General features: G+C 36.3%; 1 protein-coding gene across 1 annotated transcript in view; it reads right to left on the bottom strand.

Annotated features, from left to right (window-relative positions):
• Nucleotides 1–513: 513 nt before the first annotated feature.
• Nucleotides 514–19,921, bottom strand: part of CPA3 (carboxypeptidase A3) — a 32,007-nt gene continuing 12,599 nt past the window's right edge. Inside the window, exons 4-11 of the mRNA XM_005546052.5 lie at nucleotides 19,271–19,373; nucleotides 19,069–19,170; nucleotides 17,933–18,034; nucleotides 16,175–16,285; nucleotides 15,211–15,301; nucleotides 13,993–14,195; nucleotides 11,634–11,718; nucleotides 514–1,073 (exon numbers count right to left, since the gene is read on the bottom strand). Of these exons, the coding sequence (XP_005546109.3) occupies nucleotides 886–1,073; nucleotides 11,634–11,718; nucleotides 13,993–14,195; nucleotides 15,211–15,301; nucleotides 16,175–16,285; nucleotides 17,933–18,034; nucleotides 19,069–19,170; nucleotides 19,271–19,373 (985 nt within the window). The 3' untranslated portion in view covers nucleotides 514–885. The remainder of the gene's footprint in view (nucleotides 1,074–11,633; nucleotides 11,719–13,992; nucleotides 14,196–15,210; nucleotides 15,302–16,174; nucleotides 16,286–17,932; nucleotides 18,035–19,068; nucleotides 19,171–19,270; nucleotides 19,374–19,921) is intronic.

The raw sequence follows: 19,921 nt of genomic DNA, 5'->3' as shown, positions 1-19,921 counted from the left end.
ATAATAGGAGTATAAATAGTACAAATGCAGCAAGTTACTCTGATTGCCTTTGGTCTACATGACTTTCTCTCCTCAACTTATAGTACATTTCCAGGTTTCCTTTCTATCCATCAGGAGGGCAGGGGTCACAGCTGACCAGACTGTCTTGTCTGTGTCTGTACTGGCAAAGAGATGTTTTAGCAGGTGGTTTCTTCTGATTATGGCAGGTTAAATTAAACTATTTCGAATTTAATGTACATTATGCTGATGAGAACTGGATCGGTTGTTTAAAGGACTGAGATTCCTCTCTATATGAACCATTTTATTTCCTGCTAGGACATCCTTTTGCTTTTTTGAAGATATAAACAATGTCTACTTCTATCAGAAAAAAATAGGCAAATTATGTTTTTGAAAATTGAAGATATTATTTCTTATTAACAGACTGATTGGCATTAATGTTGATTATTAATGCTATAGAGAAATACAGAGAATATAGTTTATCATAAAAAGATGAATTTTAAAGCATTAAATGCATTTTATTTTTTATTGTATTAGCACATAAATTGATGAAGCCACATGGTGAAAATCTGTGAGAAACTGAAGGTTTTCGTTTATTTTCTGTGCCCCACTGTATATCACCTTTCAAAATACTCAAAGTAATGCTTTCTGCTGGGTCCAAACTTCACTTGGAGCAAAGAAAGGTAGTTAAAAGGTTTCACTTAAAGCTACTTCGTTATGGTGCTACTGAAAGTAAGTAAAAGCAAACAGTGATAACGTGGGACTTAAATGAGCGAGAGAAGGATTCAGGTGATATAGAAGCTGAATTTGGGGATAATTGAAGATTGACTTTCTGATGAAAGGCACAAAAAAGGATTAATTGGCTTATTCCAAACAGAGGGCAATTCTTTAGGGAGTATGCTTGAGGATATACTTGGAAATAAATTTGACAGCTAGCATGGTCTCTCTGCAGGTTGGCTTTATCCGGGATTCGGGAAGGAGAAAACCAAATTTGCCTTTGTCTCGGAGCTCAAAGGCAAATGTGTGTTTGATGCCCAGGTCATAAGCCCAGTCTAAAGAAGAACCTGATGTCGGGTCTGTAAAACACAAGCAGTAAATATTTAATTAGAGACAAATGCTAATTTTTTTTAAAAGTGGAAATCAGTGGTGTATAATTAGCAATAAAAAATAATTATGTATACAGTTAATTGCAGTCATGAATGAGAGTAGTGGTCTGAATAGTACAGAGTGCATAGTAAAGCATAATCATGACTTTGGAATCCACCAAGTGTGTGCTGCATTTAAAATATTACATTTTGGTTGGGTCACTACTAACTGGAGTTTATTTCCTAGGCACACATTGTTGCAGACGTGTTCAGAGCAAGTGCTAGCAGCTGAGGAAACCAGCTAAGCAGTCACTGGTCATTAAAAACCACCAGGGAAAAACTATACACACAAGATAAATAGAATTGCATTTCTTCTAATAGCTTAGGTCTCTTGTTTTTCATGTTGCTGGGGTAAACTATTTCATAGTCAAAAGACCAAGAAAATGTAATTTAGTTATTTTAAAGACATATTTAATTTCCTAATTCAAAATTTCCATGTAAACTTTTATGAAATTTAACTCAAGGTTCTATTTTTTGATAAAAAGTTTGGAAATATCAACACACTTCTAAAGGTTATATGCATATAACACACATCTAGAGGCTGTATACATGTACAAGTGCATATACATATAATAATTGCATTTACGTGCTCACATTTGCTTTATGTGATATAAAAGGGTTTTTTTTGTATGGGAAGGTGTTTATGTTCTAGGACAAGTAATGAGTTTAATAATAACAGTCTGAAAGGTTTGAAAATTTGAAAGAATTCAAAACTGGTGAAGAAAGAGAGAAGGGATATTTTGATGAAAAGAGATAGTGTTGGCTCTTAAATTGGTCACCAAATATTTATTAAACCTTTAATATTTACAGGACACATTTCTTGGCACCGGGGAGAGTAATTGTTGCAGGGTACAAAAATCCAGAAGATGCCACTGGTGTCTTCAGTAACTTACAATTTAGGAGGCAGAAGTCAAGGTATAAGTCAATAGAGGCAGAGCAGAATATGCTAAGTACCAAAGAAAAGGTACAATATTTTATCAAGATTTAAAAGAAAAAAGATTATTCTTGATGAGGAGTATGGCCTTTCATGCCCAGTGCCAGCTCAAATACTGCCTTCATGATGGAGGAGGTGATATTGTAGGAGAACCTTGAAGAAAGGCTAGTGTGTTTTCAGCTGGAGATGGAAGAAAGGAATTCTGGCTGGTGAACTACAAGGATAGAAAAGCATGGAGGCATTGTTAGAAACTAATGAGATCCAGCTGGACCAGAGCAACGGCAGCAGTGGGAGTTTGTGAGTAAAACTTGGAAAACCTTGTGAATCGGGACTAGGTGTTTAAATTTTCTTTTGGAGGCCTTTTAGTACTTTAGGATTGTTAATCTGGATTGAAAAGAATAGAAACCAGTTATGAGGTATTGTGAAATGAAAGCCTGAACTAGGGTAGAGTCACCACATTGGAAATAGAACTGAGGGATTCCATGTAAGAAACATTGGGATTTGATAAAAATGATTGATGTTTCAATCTGGGTAGCTGGGAAAAACATACTGTTAAAAGAAATGGGAACTCAGCGCTAGGATGGGAAAAAGAAAAGGCAAAGGAAGACGAAGTGATACGTTTAACATCAAAAAGACATTCAAGAAAGAGCTTGGAAAAATGAATATTTAAATTATTGGCATAGACATCATGGGTGAAATTGGTGTGCACACATTTAGGATCATTATTTTCTTGGTGGGATGGATCCTTTTTATCATTGTTAATGTCTCTGTCACTAGCAAATTTCTTTGCTCTGAAATTCCCTTTATTTGATACTTAATGTAGCTATTCTTCCTAATGGCATAGTATATCTTTTCTATCATTCTCATTTCAACTTATCTATGTTGTTATACTGGAAATGAGTTTCTTATAGACAGCATATTGTTGAATTACAATTTAAAAAGTTCATTCTGCCCATGTGTCTTTAATTAGTGCATGTAGGTAAATTATTGATATGACTTAACTGTGCTATTATTTTATTTCTTTTTTTGTTCTTTCTGTTTTTATCCCTTTATCTTTCTTTTCTTGCTTTCCACCTTCCTCTTGGTTACATGACATTTTTAGGATTCCATTTGATTGATTTATAATGTCTTAAAGTATGTCACTTGCTTAGTTTTCTTAGTGGTTGCTCCAGATATTATAATACACATATATAACTTATCACAGTCTAATGGTATTGACATTTTACTATGTCAAGCGAGGTATAGAAACTTTACTTCCTTTTAGATCCTTTTTCTCTTCCCACTTTTAAAGTACAATTGTCTTGAGTACTTCTCTACATACATTGAACATCACATCAAATAAACTTACAATTTTTGATTCAATCATCATATGAAGAAAGATAGTCTATTATTTAATTTATTTATACTGAATCCATTTTTCTTCCTTCCTCTCTGCAGTTCCAAGCCTTTTGCTGTGATTATTTCCTTCTTGTTCAGAGGGTTCTTTTAGCCATTAAGAGTGGGTGTGCGGGAGACATATCTCCTGATTTTCCTTTGTATGAGAATGTCTTTATTCCCTCCTTCATTTATGAATATTTTGCTGGATATTGAATTTATTGCATTTAGGGTTGATAGATTTTTTCATTCAGCACTTGATAAAATGTCACTTCCTTTTGACTTTCATGGTTTCACATGAAAAATCTGCTGTCACTGGAATTGTTTTTAACTCTAGATCATTTCTCTCTGATTCCTTTTTTTTTTTTTTTGTGAGATGGAGTCTCCCTCTGTCGCCCAGGCTGCAGTGCAGTGGCGCGATTCGGCTCACTGCAAACTTGGCCTCCCGGGTTCATGCCATTCTCCTGCCTCAGCCTCCTGAGTAGCTGGGACTACAGGCACCCACCACCACGCCTGGCTAATTTTTTGTATTTTTAGTAGAGACGGGGTTTCACCGTGTTAGCCAGGATGGTCTTGATCTCCTGAGGTTGTGATCCACCTGCCTCAGCCTCCCAAAGTGCTGGGATTACAGGCATAAGCCACCACGCCCGGCCTGATTTCTTTTATGGTTTTTTTCTTTGTCTAGTTTTCAGACGTTTAATTATGATATACTTTGATGTGAGTTTCTCTGGGTTATTCCTGTTTGGGTTTCACTCAGCTACTTGACTATGTTAGTTTATGTCTTTGTCAAATGTAGGATATTTCAGCTTTTATTTCTTCAAACATTTTTTTCCAGCCCCTGTTCCCTTTATCTATATTTTCCTTGGACTGATGACATGAATGTTGGATGTTTTATTATGCTATTTGTTCCTGAGGCTTTGTTTGTTTATTTTTTTGTTTATTTTCTGTCTTCAGAGTGAGTGAATTCGATTGTTCTGTCTTTAAGTTCACTGATTCTTCCCTCTGTCATATTTGTTCTATTAAGCCCTTCCAGTTTTTTCGTTGTTCAGGTTATTGTATTTTCTAGTTCTGTGGTTTCCATTCAGTTCCTTTTTATATCTTATATTTCTTTGATGATATTTTCCATTTCTTCATTTGTTTCAAGGCCATCTATAATTGTTTGTTGAGGCATTTTTTTTTTATGATGGCAACTTTGAAATTCTTTTCCAATATTTGAAATTCCAATCATCTCAGCGTTGGCATCTATGGATTGTCTTTTTATATTCAAGCTGTAATTTTTCTTGTTTTTAGTATTATAAGTGATTTTTGATTATATTCTGGACATTTTAGCTATTACATTAAATAATAAATTGTAACTTAAATCTTCAATTTAGCAGGTAGTCACCCTGTTTAGGTTTAGTAAACAGGCCCTTGGCCTACTTTTGTGTCTTGTGATACTGATGACAATATAGTATATATATTTTTTTCTTTGGAGATGGAGTCTCGCTCTGTCACCCTGGCTGGAATGCAATGGCACAATCTTGACTCACTGCAACCTCTGCCTCCCAGGTCCAAGTGCTTCTCCTGTCTCAGCCTCCCAAGTAGCCAGGACTACAGGCGCCCACCACCACACCCAGCTAACTTTTGTATTTTTAGTAGAGACAGGGTTTCACCATATTGGTCAGGCTGGTCTTGAACTCCTGACCTCAGGGAATCTGCCCACCTTGGCCTCCCAAAGTGCTGGGTTTACAGGCATGTGCCACCACACCTAGACAGTTTTGCTTTTTTTTTTTTTTTTTTTTTTGAGATGGAGTCTCACTTTGTTGCCCAGGCTGAAGCTCAACCTCTGCCTTCCAGGTTCAAGCAATTCTCCTGCCTCAGCATCCTGAGTAGCTGGGACAACAGACGTGCACCACCACACCTAGCTAAGTTTTGTATTTTTAGTAGAGACGGGGTTTCACCATGTTGGCCAGGCTGGTCTTGGACTCCTGTTCTCAGGTGATCCTCCCTCCTTGGCCTCCCAAAGTGCTGAGATTACAGGCATGAGCCACCGTGCTCAGCTGACAATATAGTTTTCAAAGGCTTTGCACTGCTATTTTGGTCTGGTTGGTTCACTTAGTGGCTAAAAGGTGATTGCCTGAGGCCCTAGGTAACAAATGAGGGATTCCAGCCTGTGGGGATAGAGGTCATTTCATGATGAGGAGAGTCAAAAGTAAGAGGAGCGACCCGAGGAGAGAACCTGAGGAAGTATCCATATATTGTACCCTATTTTTTGGAAAATATCTAGTTTTAGAGGCAGTCAGCAAGAGAGTAGAAAAAAGAGGAGGAGGAGGAAGAAGAGAACTAGTAGAGTTCAAAGTCAAGGAAGCTAAAGGAATGGCAAGAAGAAGAGTTACTAACAGGGTCAAATATTGCATATAATTTATGGAGCATGTGAGCTGAAATACAGATACTGGCTTCTGTGATCAAAAAGATGCCACTTTTAGCTAGTTGGATTTAAGTTCATGAGAAAGAAACCATGCTAAGATGCGAGCTTGGTAGCAAAGGAGGTAAAGTAAATAGGAATTTTGTCTTGTAATTTAGGATATGCTAGACAATTTTAATAAAATTGACCAGTTTCTAGTTGAAGTAGCTCTCTATTTGCAGCCGAGTAAACTTCTGTGATTTCCAAGGGTTAAAGGGCATGACTATTTTCTTTTGAGAGATTTACTTTATGTGAAGTTTGTCATTAAGATTAATAGTGGTCATTGAGAATATATGGAATTTGATTTTTCATAATTATGTGATACTATGAAGTAGAATACATTTCGTATTTTCTAGATCTTAAATTGGCAAACAAAAACTATATTAAGGCACAAAATAAATACAATATTGCAAGTTTTTACTTTGAGAAAAAAATAGAGAATTTGTGTGTGTGTGTGTGTGTGTGTGTGTGTGTGTGTGTGTGTATGTGACAGGGTCTTGCTCTGTTACCTTGGCTGGAGTGTGGTGGCATGATCATGGTTCACTATAGCCTCGACATCCCAGGCTCAAGTGATCCTTCCACCTCAGCCTCCTGAGTAGCTGGGACTACAGGTGTGTATCACTGTGCCTGGCCAGAACTTAATTGGTTTAACCTGATACTTAGCCTGTTCTTTATCTCCATGTGTACCCACTAAAGCATGTGTATGCATTTATAAAACATAATAACAATCACTTGCTAAATACCAAGTACCCTTCTGTGTGCTTTATGCATGTTAACTCATTTAATTAATTCCTATCCCAAATGTAAGTAACAATTACTATTTTACGGAAGAAGAAACTTAGGCTCAGAGTAAGGGACTTGCTGAAAAACACATAGCTAGTAGACAGTTGAATCAGGATTCAAGCCCAGGCTGTGTCTTCAGAGTTCATGCTGTTAATCATTGTACTGTGCCACCTATGTGCCACTCTGTATTCTAGCCAATAACAAGTCTTTACTCAGTTCTATAAAATAATTTCGTTTTTGTTGACAGCATATTCTGAGTATGTTCAACATTAAGAAAATATCTCCTACTTATTTCAAGGCACAATATTAGTTGCAACAAATTCAATCAGAACAAATCTAAATGAAACTGTACCAAACTAGAAATCTGATTTCAGCCCAAAGGGATCCATACAAAGTGATACTGGTGATTTAATGTGTGCTGCATTTATTGCTTACTTGATACAGTGTTTTCTAAAAAATTGTATCATTTTAAAAAGTATTATTTAAATGTATTCAATATAATAACCTGTACTATTATATTAATATTAAGTGAAAATTATATTTGAAGCAAGAGCTGAAGCCAGAGATACATGGGCATAAACGGAAATATTTTCTCTGTAGTATCAGTTTGAATGTCTCTTAGTAAGTAGAGATCTGGTGTTATGAACTACAAATCTTAACTTTGTCTTTTTCAGAATGTAAATTCTGAAGGAGTAGAATATGTAGAATAGGAAAAAAGAGCACTGGGTTGAGAACCAGTGGCAGATCTAGCAATTTTGGTGCATGAAGGAAGCTACAAGAAATGTACTTTGAAATTAACTTTTTAATTCATGATGTGACTCACAGATAAATTTTATTACTAATGCAATCTTCTTGGTTCTTATCAACTCAAATAACTATTCTTGCTCACGAAGTACTATGTTTAGTTATTTCTAAGATGATGATGGATTGGATATCGTGTTTATATGCAAATATAATCATTTCACATTAAACATTACTATTTACATTTTTGTGCCATCTTAATATTGCTGCTTTGGGGCAAAGTGGTAGGTATATCATTTTAACTCTGGTCTTGAATGCTGATTTTTGTTTTTGTTCTGCTCTAAAGTGATGAAACCTTTCTGTATCTGAATTTCAGTCTATAAATGAGAGGTTTTGCTTAGATCAGTGATTCTCAACCCTCGTTTCATCTTAGAATCACTTTAGGTACTTTAAAAAAAAAATTGAGTGCCTGAGCTCCACCTCAGACTGATGAAATCAGAATCTCTGGGGGTGGGGGTATAATCATTCACACATTTTAAAAGCTCCCTGATGATTGATTGATTGATTGATTGATTGAGATGGAGTTTTGCTCTTTCACCCAGGCTGGAGTGCAATGGTGCGATCTCGGCTCACTGCAACCTCCGCCTTCCGGTTTCAAGTGATTCTCCTTCCTCAGCCTCCTGAGTAGCTGGGATTACAGGTTGCCACCACCACGCCCAGCTAATTTTTGTATTTTTAGTAGAGACGGCGTTTCACCATGTTGGCCAGACTGGTCTCAAACTCCTGACCTTGTGATCCACCCACCTCAGCCTCCCAAAGTGCTGGGATTACAAAAGTGAGCCACCACGCCTGGCCAGCTTCCTGATGATTCTAATGGGAAGTCAGGCTTGAGAACCATGTAATAGATCATTGCCTGTGTTTCTCCCTGGTTTCAAAATTTATGATTTTAACTTATCTGATATGTTTGCCTCTCATGTTCAAATAGCAAACATATTTTTTTTCTGAAGTCCAGAGATCCTCCATAAGTTGGGTTTAAAAAATGCTGCCCCAGTGCCTTTTTTTCTGTCTTCATCAAGTCAAAGAGAGGAAATCACTGACAAATGCTAGATGCTGCTCCTAAATCTGGGGACAAGTTAAGTGACATCAGGTTATTGGAATGACTAAACTTTAATCACGTTTTTATTTTTTATTCTTACCAAGTCAACTACTTTGCTACTCTCTGTTTCTCATGAATGTTTGATTAACATTCTATCAGATGAAAGCAGTCCGTCCTAGAAATCTTGATCATTTATCAAGCTGCTGCAGCACTGCAGGACAAAGGCAATTCTTTCTAAATCTCAATGCCTTTAAAATGTTTTAGTATAATGTAATAAAAATTTTAAATAATGCTGCACAGTTAAACAGAATAGTAATCCCTCTTGACCCTATCTTTCCATTTTGAAAGTGACACATGATGGCATGGAGCTATAGTAGTTTTGGCTATCCGCTCCTTCCAGTTAGCATGTGACTTCCTTAAGAGTAGTTTATTGTGTCCTAAGTCCTCTCATCTATCTCCGAAAGCTCCAAAATGCTAGCCTGCTAGCTAGGTACACCATACCTTTTTGTTCATTAAGAGATCTTAATGCAATGCTATGCACAGCTCTGTATTCTCATACTTTTGTAGATACACACACACACGGATAATTATTTGATGCTTTAATTGCCTTTTGCAAAGTTTGTTCCTGTTTGGAATGCTTTGTTCTTTGCCTCGAAGACTATCCACGTGTTTTTCTTGCTTAGAGGAATTGCTCTTACATGGTGTCTGGGTGGCCTATCTGGCCCTGCTATTTATTAGTATCTACCAAGTGGGCTGCCGTTTTGAACTGATGTTCTAGTCTGTCCTTTTGTTCTTTAGTTTGCTTACTTTTTGTCCACTCACATAGTTGGATACATAACATCTATTTTGAAATCTTGTTGTCATCGACCTGTACATGTAATGAGTCCCCAGCATGGCTAGGCTGTAGCAAGATCTGTGTGGATGCTGGGGATCATCTGTATCACTACACTTTCTCTTCAGCACTTTAACAGTGACTGGTTGATAGGTGATTGTTAATGAATGTGCTCGAGGAATGGGACTTCTCCATTTTTTAGTCATTTTCCAGTTCTGCCAAAGAAGCCTCTAATAAGTAAGTCCTAGAAACAGTATATGTTGATTCCAGCATTTTCAAATTCCGTAGCAATTCCTGAGGATGCAGACTTTCAGTTCCAAGTTTATACTTTTAGCTTGGATTACAGAAGTGACTTCAAAACAGGACCAGGTAAAATTGTTGCAAGGAATCCATGGATTCATATGCACATATATATTTTTTAATGCACAGATTCTAAAAGTGTAATAAAAATATGAGTGTATGTTTGGTGGTGGAAGGGTTGTTCATGAAAGTTTTAAAAGCTAAAAGGCAGTCTTAATGCTAAAAAATGTTGGATATTTGGTCTACAGAGTGATGCAGGCTTAATCAAGTCCAGTCCTGTTGTGATTTCAACCCACATTTACTTCTTGTGAATAAGCCAGGACACCATTATCATTGAGCAAGTTTATGGGAACTAATTCTGCTATTGTTCCATGCCCTGCACTGTACTATATGTTATAGGGTCTAAGAGGAAATCCAAAGCATAATTCTTGCTTTTGAGAAGTTTCATGGGGAATTTTGTATAAATTTTGAGACTAAGAACTGAAGCTTGAACTTGATTTGGAGAAAAGGTATTTTTACTAAATAATTCCCAAACTAAGATTAGTGGGAGGTGCTATAAGAGTAGAAAGTGGTCTTACTTCCCAGGATCTGAGTTAGTGGTCTTCGGTGATACTCAAATGGATTTTTTGGCTGTTCATTGAAAATAGAAAATCCAAACACGCAAACAGTATGTGCAGTGGGCAAGATCAGGGCTTTTATTTGTTAAAATCTGAGATTGAGTTCCAGCTTCACCAGTTACTAATAACTGGGAAATAGTACTCCCCACCTCATAGGGTTGTCATGAGGCTTGAGATTGTGAAAATCAAAGGGTAAGCACAGTGCCTAACTTGTAAAGACTCTATAAATATTTGCAGATATTATTTAGTATAAAGTATGGGAGTTGGCAAATCCTAGCCAGCCTCCTGTTTCTGTGAATGAGGTTTTATTGGCACACAATCATGCCCATTTGCTGACTTATTGTCTATGGCCGTTTTTGAGCTATGATGCTCTGGTTGAGTACCTGCAACAGAGACTGTACCTCCACAAAACTATTTACTATCTGGCCCTTTACAGAAAAAAAATTACTGATTCCTTGTATATAGAACAAGAGACAAGAAAATCAAGGCCAAGAAATCCAAGTCAATAACTTAAAAACACACAGACAACACAAATTTAAAAATAGTGAAGAGTAAGAAATGGTGCTGAGAATATAAAACAAAAGTGACAGAACTAGAGTCTTGTGATTTCCTTTCTAGTTCACCATACAGCTTTCAGTTGAACATAGCGAGAAGGAGCAAGTGAGAAGGACAAATAACTTGTTTTATATGACCAGAGGGACTGAAACGGATTTTCTATCTGTTTTCCTATCGGGAGCTAGGGAATAGACCATACTTACATGCAGACAAGGCAAGTAAGAAAGAGTCCAGTTAAAGTTAAATGGTTTAAAAAAATGTAGACTCTGCTCCAACTACTTTTTTGTGTGTGTTATTTTTAGATGAGGTCTTGCTCTGTTGCCCAGGCTGGAGTGCAGTGGCGCAATTACAGCTCACTGCAGTTTCAACCTCCCAGGCCCAGATGATCTTCCCATCCCAGCCTCCCGAGAAGCTGGGACTACAGGCATAGGTCACCATGCCTGGCTAATTTTTTTTTTTTCCTTGCTCCAGTGAATTCTCATTAGTTCCTGGAAGGGTGCAAACTTGTTGGTGGTAGAGGTGGGAAACAGGAAAGTAGATGAATTAAACTGTAAATCTGTCTTGACTTAATAGCTTCTGTTGACCTTGTAACCCTGTAAAAGTTCAGTATAATTTGTTTCTAGAAAAATCTTATCCCAAGAAAAGGGCAGAATCTATCACCTAGATTCACATATAATTCAGAATATCCTGTAAAAAGTAGAATTTAAATTAGCAATTTCAGATGCTCTAACATAAATTGCAAATTCTATGATTTTCTTTAATATTTATAAAAAATAATTAAGGGAAAGGGCTCAGTAAATAAGAGGAATGACTTACAAATTGTTGATTCTATTGGGCCATAGATGTAGCGGGTTTCATATCGAGTTGATAGAACATCAGTGCCAATCTTTGCAACTTTGGCCTGGAGAGAAAGGAAAGTTAGAGTGAAATAATAGAATACTGTGTAAATACCAAATAATATGTAATTATGGATGTATGCAATTTTTTAATGGAGTGTTACAGGTTAGTCACTGTGCTTAGCCCTTGATTTTGAGTTTCAAGACTCATAACAACCCTATAAGGTGGACAGTACTATTTTCTGGTTACTTGCAACTGGTGAAGCCGGAATTCAGTTCCTGGTTTTAACAAAACCAAAGCCCATACATACATATATATGTAAATATGTAAATTACTAGGGATGAAAAAAAGTCAAATTTACTAGTTATTTGGCATTTGAAGATCAAAAGAAAATAAATGGTTAAATGAGAAACTTATTTTCAGTAATATATGTGGTAATTATGAAGACCTGGCTGGGCACGGTGGCTCATGCCTGTAATCCCAGCACTTGGGGAGGCCGAGGTGGGTGGATCACGAGGTCAGGAGATTGAGACCACCCTGGTTAGCATGGTGAAACCCTGTCTCTGCTAAAAATACAAAAAATGTGCTGGGCATGGTGCCATGTGCCTGTAGTCCCAGCTACTCGGGAGGCTGAGGCAGAAGAATCACTTGAACCAGGGAGTCGGAGGTTGTAGTGAGCCGAGATCGTGCCACTGCACTCCAGCCTGGCGACAGAGTGAGACTCCGTCTAAAAAAATAAAAATTAAAAAATGAAGACTTAAATATGCTGTCAATTATATACAGTAATGCCATATCTCATTTTGTGTTTCTACCCTTCCTTTTCTTTCTCTCTCTCTATCTCCTCATTCTTTTCTTTTAAAATATAAAATATACATTATTTTTCCTGTCAATATTTTTTGGCTTCAGATAATTGTCTTTTCTGACGATTTCTCTAGTTTCTTCCATGTTTTACATTCCTTGGTCCCTAACAGGCTCATATTGCTACAGGATCTTCTCTACTCATCTGACTTCAGCATACCAAGGGAAGAAGGGCGGTTGATCACTCTTTAAAATAGTTGTTAATTAGGGTGTCTCTTTCAGAATGGCATTTTGTCATGACCTTTTAATACACGTTAGTGTTTTGTGCTATGAGAGTGATTGTCAGAATGAATTTTGATGGAATATAGTTACTAACATATTTGCACTTACAAGTAAAGATTTTTAAAAGATGATATGTGTAATGTATATAACCAAGAATTTTTCTTTTTCTCAATCAATTTAGTTGCTATGCAAAGAACTCTCATTTTACTCAAAGTGTTTTTTTTTGTGGATAAGCATTTTTTTAACCCATAATGTCATTTTCCTAACAGTGGATTGAAATCACAGTGTTGTACATTTGTATGCATTAATTGAACTCATGCACTCAGATTATCACATAGATTGGATAATAAATGACTATGGGCCATATATTGCTGGTGTGTTTTCTTTGTTGTATATATGGAGATGATTTTAATGACTGATTCAGAGCTCTGCTCCAATTAACATTAAATGCTGTTGTGCTAAACACAATGAACTGAGGTCAAAATGAAAATTGTAACCTTTTAATTTTAAAATATTTTATGAGGCAGTATTTGAACCACAGCTGTTACCGGACGTGCTATATTTGCCAATCACCATGAGATCTGGGCCACTAAACTTTTTCTGTTTTATTTATTTTCTACTATAGCAATTCAAAATATTTATCCCTCTATCCACACATTCACTCTGTTACTTCCTGTGATTCATTGGAACCCATATGCAGACTTTTTTTTTAAAGCTCACATTATCAAATCAGTTTTTATTAATAAAAGGTGCTTAATGGATCATAGTTTTGGAAAGATAACATATTCTTAGTGAGGAAGCTTCACAAACATTTATAGTCTTCTTTGGATAGTAAAAGTATACTTTCCAAGTTTATCAGGAGGATAAAAATACAACGTATCTTCTTAAATCTGATATCTGGGGGGCAGGACTAGTGAATGTCTTTGCAGTTCTATTAGGCTTTTTCCATGCATGGTTTTATCGTACGACCCACGGTAACTCTTAAACCCCACAGGGAACTGTGTCGTAATAGGCTTCTGTTGTGCCTTGCATAGACATTTCTTCCCGATTTGTTTTTCCTCCTGAGAATCACATTAAAAGAGTTTACTTTTGTCAATGAAAAATTCAAGATCATGATTTTAACTTCAAGGCAAATTTCATTAGTTCTTTTCTTTGACATTAAAATGTGAAATTCTTTCAACATACTCTAGTTAATGAAGAATAGACTGAAAGTCAATGGTGGTGTCGATGCATTAAGCGCAAGCTTTTGTCTACGTACCAAGTCCTCGTGGTTAGGTGGCAGTTTTGATGTATATCCATAGGGAAACAATAGCATCTGGGAGTAGGAATGGAAGGTGATGTAAGCCTTGATTTCATTCAGGTGGCTTCTAATGAAATCAGTGAAAGCTTTCGTCTCTTTCTCGGACTCCGGTGCAGAGCCCCGATAGTTATCTGCACATGGGTCGTTGGTATTAGGAATGGCTGCAGAAGACATAAGTGGATGAGACCATAGTCTGCTCCCCATCCATACAGCTCCTGCCTCTTCTAATGTATTATAGATTCACAGAATGGTTTAAATGTTTTTGCCTTTCATGTTTACAGGGCTGCTTCAATGTCCCTTGTATCATAGTCACTACAGATTAACATTTCACACACATGCCAGATTGTAACAGACTTAGCCCACTGGAATATTCTGAGCTTTGTTTATTTCCTTGTCCTTTCCCAAGGCCACAGGAATAATAAATCAGCAGCAGCCCATGACTTGGAGCCAGATAGACTCCAGTTCTAATTCAACCCCAGCTCTAATGCGCTGGGGGCTGGTGTGAATTACCTTCTCTGGGCAAAAGTTTCTTCAGCTTTTTTCAGCAGAAAGCTCTCAATTAGGGGTAGCTGCTGCTATTATCATGTTCATTATGGCAGAATACAGTTAAGAGCTCAGGTGATGTTTTCAACAAAATTAGGCACAGAAGAAAGATATGAATTGGGGCAATGGTAATTTCTCCTTGAAACTAGGCAGTGATAAAGTCATAGTTGTATAGCAACTAAAGCATCGTCTGATGTAGCAGGCCTCTGCTTATCATCGTATTTCCATTACACTTTTTCACTTTCTTTGCTCCAGATGACTCTTTTCACTAAATATCTGAAAAACCGTCTCTATGTTGCTTTTAACTGCTGACATTTCTCACATCAGGAAGCAGAGGAATCTGAGGTCTTTATTCAGATTATCTGAATTTTTGTACATTTGGATTGTGCTTAATTATTAGCAAACTAGATGTAGTAAGAGATGGTTTGATAAACGGTCCGTTCCTCCTCATTTCCTTCCACACAGCAAAACATCCCTCAATGGTAGTGATGATTGTCTTTCATGTTACAGATACAAAAGTGAACACTCACTCTAAGCATAACCATTTTTACTGAACAAGTAGGTGTTTTAGTTAAGCTTGGGGCCTAAATATTCCTTATAGCAATTTTCCTTGATAGCAAATCTGCTACTCACAGTCCCATGAAGCATTAAAATTCCTGTTGAGGTCAGTGCCGATGCATTTGGAGTTTTGGTTCTTGGAACGATTTTTTCTCCACATGCGGTTCTGCCAGATTGAATGATGTAAGTGTTTACACAAGATCAGTTTGCATTTTTCAATTTGATCATTTCAAATTCTCTCTGCAGGTGTCTGCAACTTTATTTGAAATCTATCTAGTTAACTTGAGGCCCTTTATTATAAAAAGAAAAAATATTGTTTTCTTATAATTTGTAATATTTTCAGAATCATGGTTTTTAATATTATATCCTTGGGCTTTGATGAAATAATTCAGTTAATTTTAAACACTGTTGTTTAGTTCTCAGTATTAGAAGATGACTAATGGTGTTCTGAAATTAACCATAATTTAAATTATAACTTCATTAGCTTTTTCACCATATATAGATTCAGATATAATGCAGGTCAAATTTTTACTGTTGGAGCATTATTTGCAGAAAATAACTTGATGTGACAGTGTCTGTCTGAGAGTTCTTATTTAGCAAAAGCAGGATAATAAAATGTACTGTGAAAAGACAAATGGGTATCCGTATCTCTCTTTTATTTCTTTTTTGATACAATGATTCTACCTCAAATTCTATTCAAAATTGATGAAATACAAAGGTTTTTGTTTTAAAATCAATTAATTGACTTTATTCTTAGCTAGTTATGCCATATCGTATAATGCAATCATACATTTCCTCTATAATTACTACTTTATTTCATTTTTCCACATAACTAGCTTCAGCAGCAAAAATTTTGTATTATTTCAAGGATACCTATGCAACCAAGAAATCATACTTAATTTGAAACTGAGATTTAAAAAAATATAATTTTCTGAATTAACATTAACTAGTTACCTAAACCCTAAGCTGAATGCATAACAATGTGTATTAAAGCCAGTAAATAATATCTAAATGCATACAAGAGAGTAGAGAGCAGTACCTTTGTCCATGACCAAATATATCCATCAACATTGAACACAGGAAGAATGTAAAAATTCATTCGATCCAAGAGTTTGGTCATAATTTTGTTTCTCCCATAAGTTTTGGTTGCCTGTAGGAGGAGAAAAAAGTTAAGCTATTGGTATGAAGTTTCGCTATTATGTGGAAAGCTGTGGTTATAATAGTAATAACTTGAATCACTTCCCAAGATCACATGCTTTCAAACATATTTTCCTTAAAATGAACAAAAATGAACAATCCATGTAGATTACAGGGGAAAAAAACCTAACTTATTTAGACTAATGACATTAATGGAAATGAACAGTCTTTAAAGGAGCATTTAATTATCGAGACCTGTAGTGTTCTAAAGGTAGCATGAGAGAGATGTTTCATAGAAAGATTGGAAGCCAAATGGAAAATTTGTAGTACTACTTATTTTTAATTGATTCTCTCACATCCTTTACGTAACTATATAGATTGAGTCTGTAAGCACAGGAATATGAAAAGATTGGAGAGAATTTGTGAGATAGTTATAAGCAGGATTAAATAAAAAAATTTGTATTAATAAAATATCCAAGAATTCAGAGATTGAACAACTTTTTTGTTTTTTTTTCCATATCTGACTGAAATTTCTCGAATCACATGCACTTTCTGTAGCTACCTAAAATCTCTCTCACCATGCTTGGGAAGTCCCTTCCAGGTGTATCTGAACTGAAGACAAGAGATTTTTTGTAGACCTGAGATGTGCATTCCTTTATGTGTTGAGTAGGGGGAGCTCTTGGCCCTCATTTGGGAGAGCAAAAATAACTACAGGTTACTTCCTGGTGGATTCTTTTCTAGAAAAAGTATCTATGCCCAGAAAACCATTGTTATACATATTTCACCAGTGCAATATGCAAAAGCTGACAGAAAGAGAAAATTAAAATATGATTAGGAGTCAAAATACATTGGCAATAGAGTGAAAGGAAATTGAATATATAAACTAGATGAACCTTTTAAAAAAGTGAATTATAGACCCGGTGTGGCGGCTCATGCCTGTTATCCCAGCACTTTGGGAGGCCGACGGGGGCGGATTACTTGAGATCAGGAGTTTGAGAACAGCCTTGCCAACATGGCAAAACCCCGTCTCTACTAAAAATACAAAAATTAGCTGGGCGTGGTGGCGCATGCCTGTAGTTCCAGCCACTTTGGAGGCTGAGGCAGTAGAATCGCTTGAACCCAGAAATTGGAGGTTGCAGTGAGCCGAGACTGCACCACTGCATTCCAGCCTGGGTGACAGAGTGAGACTCTGTCTCAAAAAAGAAAAAAAAAAAAAAGTGAGTTATTTTACACTCAGAAAGGAAACTTAAATATGAAAATTCCAAGTACATGTGTGACCAATGTATTATCTAAACAGGAATTAAAATTAAATATCTATGTTTTGAACTCACTGAAGAAAGGTTACATTTGTAGGTTATGTGAAGTTTGTTTCAGATTTTCCACACTTGACTATAGGAAAAACTTTCATATGATAGCCCAAGAAAAGTTTGAGTTTCATAAACTCTTAGCTTGAGTTTAAGAATTATTTGAAGGGAAGGTGTCAATTTCATAAAAACTGTAATGATGAGTAAAATTCAGAGCATTTCTTCCCTGACCAGCACCAAGTGTGGGCTCTTCTAGCTAAGTGGAATTGCGTGTTTGGAAAGGATGTCGCCACTCAGTGAAGTGCTGGAAACTAGACAATCAAAGGAGAATTGGGAGAGTCTTCTGATTCGCTTACCTGATAGACAAACCACTGGCAGAATGCTGGGGAGACCCATTCTCGTGCATGAATGCCACAATCCATAAAAATAGCCTTTCTTCTTTCATTCTTTTTTCCAATCTATTTAAAAATAAACTTGAGATATTGTTTTGAACAAATTCACACATTGATCCCTTCTTGACCAATAACTCATTCATATTCGCAAAGCAATTCTTTCCCCTGTCTATTGTTGAATGAGAACCATGTATGCACATATTGTTCTCAGAAGGGACTACGGGACATATCCTTAAATGTCTATCCATAATTCCTAATCTATTACAATGTATATTTTTCAAAAAATTTTTCTAGTGTCAGGGCAGCTGGTAGGATTTTGAAAAAAATTTGTAGTCCATTGTTTTTATTTTATTACTAACATCCTGTGTTCTGAGAAATTGATTATAAAGTCACTTTTGTTTCTGCCATTTCCTTTTGCTTTTCTGGTTTTGTAAACTGGGGATATTTACCCTGGAGTGGAGAAGATCTTGTGTTGTGTTGAGTGGGGAAGGGAATTAGTACTGGTTACTTGAATGGCTGCCGTTTTGAAGAGAGTGCAGATTTGTTTTGGGTGATTGGAGATAATGAATGAATGGGGATTCAGGATGTGGATGGGCTTCTCACTTGTTAAGTGGCTGCTTCAGGGAGCAGTATCTTTGGATGTGCAAAAATCCAGCAGCAACAGAATGGAAATTGTTGGCTCTGTTTTAGGGAACCCTCCAGCAATACAGGGTTGAAATGCCTAATATACTGTTCTACAGTCCTACGAGGCTATGATATTTAAATTCCTTTCATGACATTCATTCATCAGTTTCGCTGCATTTTAAGGGCTGAGTTTTTTATACCAGAGACATCACAGACTCTCGTAATAAAGCAGTGTGATGAAATATTTGTTTGGGTTTGTCCACTGTGCAATCTCTGACAAATGTTTATCCAGACACTTTCTTGGTTCCACCAAAACCACCTGTCACTTCTATTCTTTAATGGATGTCTGGAGCTTAAATAGTCTTTCAGAGATAATATGTATTGTCTCAAAAATGACTCAGTTGTATTACAAAGTAACTTTTAAATTAATGTTTTTCAACAATAATAAGAACTAGTGGTTCTTGAATTATTTTTACCTTCAGGACATAGAGTGGATTATCTTCAACAGTAGATCCAATTTTAATACGGGAGACCATTTCAGGATGCTTATCCATCATCTTTTCGGTCCAAGCCACTATCTTAAGAGCAAAATCAATCTTGCAAAATTAGAATAAAAGAAAATAAAATGACAATAAATATTAAGGGTAGCTTAAAAAGTACAGGCATTTTATACTGTACCTTTTCCCAGTTGTTGTATTTTGCATAGCTGTGCCTGCCTGGGATATCCTCTTTAACATCAAACTGTTTCTCAATCTCTTCTTGTAGATCATGAATCAAGATTCTGTTTGACAGGGGAATGATAAAATACATGTTTTATCATGAGAAAGGAAAACACAGTTATCTTTCATTTGCAGAAAGCTTCTCTTCCTTCTCCTGTATCTTTAATCAAGTTTGCTCTGTTTCTTCATTATTCTCCTCTAGCTATCTCCTTTAGACATGTCATATGTCTGGCTTCTGATCTCCCCATTTATCTGGAGCTGTGCTGTCCAGTATGATAGTCTTTAGCCCCATGTGCCTACAGGACATGTGATGTGGGGCTTGTCCAAGAGTAGATTGCTGTATGTGTAAAATATATACCAGATTTTGAAGATAGTGTAAAAATTATATAAATTATCTCACTAATAAGTTTTATATTGTATAGAATAAATATTTCAGATATATTGGGCTTAAAAAATGTATTGCTAAAGTTAATTTTACCTGTTGCTTTTTAATTTTTTAATGTGGCTACTAGAATTTTAAAATTATGCATGTGGCTCATATTGTACTGCTATAGTACTCCCCATCCTTCTCCAAAACACACACACATCTACGTCCACATAAACACAGGCA

The sequence above is a fragment of the Macaca fascicularis genome, chromosome 2 (genome assembly GCF_037993035.2).
Source record: "Macaca fascicularis isolate 582-1 chromosome 2, T2T-MFA8v1.1".
NCBI lineage: Eukaryota > Metazoa > Chordata > Mammalia > Primates > Cercopithecidae > Macaca > Macaca fascicularis.
This window is presented reverse-complemented; position numbering and strand designations above follow the sequence as displayed.